The 2,842-nt window shown below is 33.7% G+C and overlaps 1 protein-coding gene across 1 annotated transcript in view; it reads right to left on the bottom strand.

Annotated features, from left to right (window-relative positions):
• Positions 1-2,842, bottom strand: part of CUNH18orf63 (chromosome unknown C18orf63 homolog) — a 73,420-nt gene that overhangs the window by 29,554 nt on the left and 41,024 nt on the right. Inside the window, exons 9-11 of the mRNA XM_023700078.1 lie at positions 2,537-2,633; positions 2,348-2,433; positions 549-732 (exon numbers count right to left, since the gene is read on the bottom strand). Coding sequence (XP_023555846.1) covers positions 549-732; positions 2,348-2,433; positions 2,537-2,633 — 367 coding nt within the window. The remainder of the gene's footprint in view (positions 1-548; positions 733-2,347; positions 2,434-2,536; positions 2,634-2,842) is intronic.

Genomic DNA, 2,842 nt, shown 5'->3' with positions numbered 1-2,842 from the left:
GTATATCCCATTTTTTCTAAGTTCCGTTATTGAATATTATAGGTTTGTAAACTCAGCAAAATATTCTAAAAGAGTCCAGTAGCCCATAATCAGCTGCATTTTCTTAATGAATAGAGAGATTTGTTCTAATAGTGTTTATGGACAGGACAGCATGTATACATCTTTTACAATGAATAACCACTAAGACAACAATATGTGATATATTAATTATTGAAACTGTGCTAGTAATGTTTTGAAACTGTCTCATTGCTATTTCTCAATAAAATTATTTAAAAAAATAAATCATTTTCACAAACTCCCTCTTTAATCTTTAACAACTCACATCATTTATATCCTTCATTTGTGTAAAAAATTTCAGTAAACAACTACCATAATATCATCCTAGGTATAATAAAAACAAATGACTAAACTGAATAATAAATAGTATCAGGGAAACACTGAACTAAGAGAAAACAGTCCTTGAAGAAGTCTGTGAGAAAAAGCAAGAGAATTGAGCAAGACAAGTGATTAACATGTTTTGACCTAGAAAAGATTAAAATGTCTCTTACCTGTACATGAGGTTTGGTTAGTTCTTGCGTATAGTAGCATGCCTTATTTGTCATCTTTATGGGAAATCCACATATACGAGGCAATTTGGATTTTAAATCTGAAAGAAAACTGTTCAGCACACCTTCCAAATCTACCCTTGGGAAGAACTGTATAGGCTGACTTCTAATGCAACTGAGAGGGTATCTATACAAAGTTAAAGGACAATGTAACTTTTTTGTGTGTAAGAGACAGCAATTTTATGCAATTATAAAACATTTAAATAGCAATGTTTAAAAATATACATTAATAGACTGGCGTGGTGGTATACTCAAGTAATCCCAATACTTGGAAGGTTGAGGCAGCAGGATCCTGGAAAGTTTGAGACCAACCTGGGCTACAAAGTGAGATCAAGGCCAGAACTGCATAGCAAGACCTTGTCTCAAAAGGAAGAACAACAAAAACCACATAAAACCCAACTATTTTTATATTGCTTATCCTATACACATTCATTCCTTTTATTTAAAAATTATTTTATTAATAAATAATAACTGTTCATGTTTATGGAGTTTAATATGGTTCTCTGGAACAACATTCATAATTAAGGCTGGCATGGTGGTACACATCAGTAATTCCAGCACTTGGGAGGCTGAAGCAAGAGGATTACTATGAGTTCGAGTTCAGCCTGAACTACATAGCAAGACCCTGTCTCAAAAAAATCATAATTAAGGCAATTAAAAGTGCCATTATTACATGGCTTTCTAGATAGACTGCCACACTAAAGTAGTCCAAAGATACATAAAGAAAGCCATATAAATATTTATAGATAATAAAAATAACTGCATTAGTAAACAAGAATAAGTTATAATTTCACTATCAATGAAAATTTCAAAGCTGGGGAGATAGCTCAACAGCATAAATGCCTGCCTGGCAAGCACAAGGTCCTGAGTTTGATCCCTAATATCAAAAAATTAGAAAATAAAAGTAAAGCAATTAAAACTTTAGTACAGAGAAACAACATATACTTATTATATTCAAACTCCAAAAGCAGACCTTTGAGAACAGTAATTACAGGAAATATCCTGACATCTTATGAAAGGAGAACAACTGGTATATGTCAACCTCAGTTTCACTGTGCATATCTGAGACAGAAACACAGAAAACAGAGCTGTGTCTTTCATTTCTAAACTCTAGCTAATCAGAATTCAAACAGTACTAATTAAGATTCAAGAGTTCCACCTGAATTGTGCTCTTGTTTCTATGTGTGGCTTTTGAGAATACTGTTAGATATATTCTTCAGTGAATGCAATCCATTAAGTACAAGTGAAACCCTCTAAAATTTGCCTGTAGAATGACATAATCTCAAAAGAACTATCAACCTTCAGCTGGGGCTGGAGCTCTGTGGTAGCTCTCTTGCTTTGCATGCACAAGGCCCTGGGTTCAATACCCAGCAACTCCCAAAAATATCTAAAATACCACTAGAGGGAGCCATTGGCTAAGAAAAAAATCCTGATTGTTTTCTCACTTTCTACTGGGAAACAATGTAAATTTTCGTCTGTCTACTCAAATATTTTATTAGCTAAATTGTGAAAACAAAAAAAAATAATTTTTGGAACAGTATTTAAGAAAACAAATTATTCTTACTGAACTCACCTTCAAATGAAATAGGTGAAAATTCTAAGCAAAACCCAAAACACTTATACAGGTAATAAGTAGAAGAAAAAGTAATTTTGTTAAATATGACATCATGGGGCCAGAGCAAGACCAGATAATAAAGTGGGTAGAAGGCATCTCCTACAAGTATTACTGCAAAAAAGGATACATGAAAGTCCTTTCTCCAATCATCTTGAAGTAGATGTTACAGTATATTTTAATATTTCTACCATCTTCTGGAAGTTTATAGCCATACTATAAATTAAGCACAAAATTTATATCAACTTGGAGAAAGCTAAACACATTAAAATACAAGAAATAAAATCAAATAACTTATAATAAATATTTTTGTTCCTACCAAGTCATCCCAGTATATCTGGAACTCTTCAAATGAATGAAATGGACAGTCAGCGGGTATGTCATGAAGAATATTTATTATTTGTCCCATTTTCATACTATGTAAAAATGAAAATTTTTAAAATATTAACAGTCAATGCTTAGCACAGCAGTTGGGGTTCGATCCCTTGGCATGCCCTGCTGGCTCCACCCCTGGGGCGCGCTGAGATGGCAATTAAGGCTGGGCATGGTGGTGCATGCCTGTAATCCCAGCTCCTGGGAGGCTATAAACAGGTGGATCTCTATGAGTCCGATCTAGTAATGAGAC

This window comes from Octodon degus, unplaced genomic scaffold, assembly GCF_000260255.1.
Source record: "Octodon degus isolate 3935 unplaced genomic scaffold, OctDeg1.0 scaffold00120, whole genome shotgun sequence".
NCBI lineage: Eukaryota > Metazoa > Chordata > Mammalia > Rodentia > Octodontidae > Octodon > Octodon degus.
Note: the sequence above shows the minus strand (reverse complement) of the source record. Positions and strands in the feature narration are given on the sequence as shown.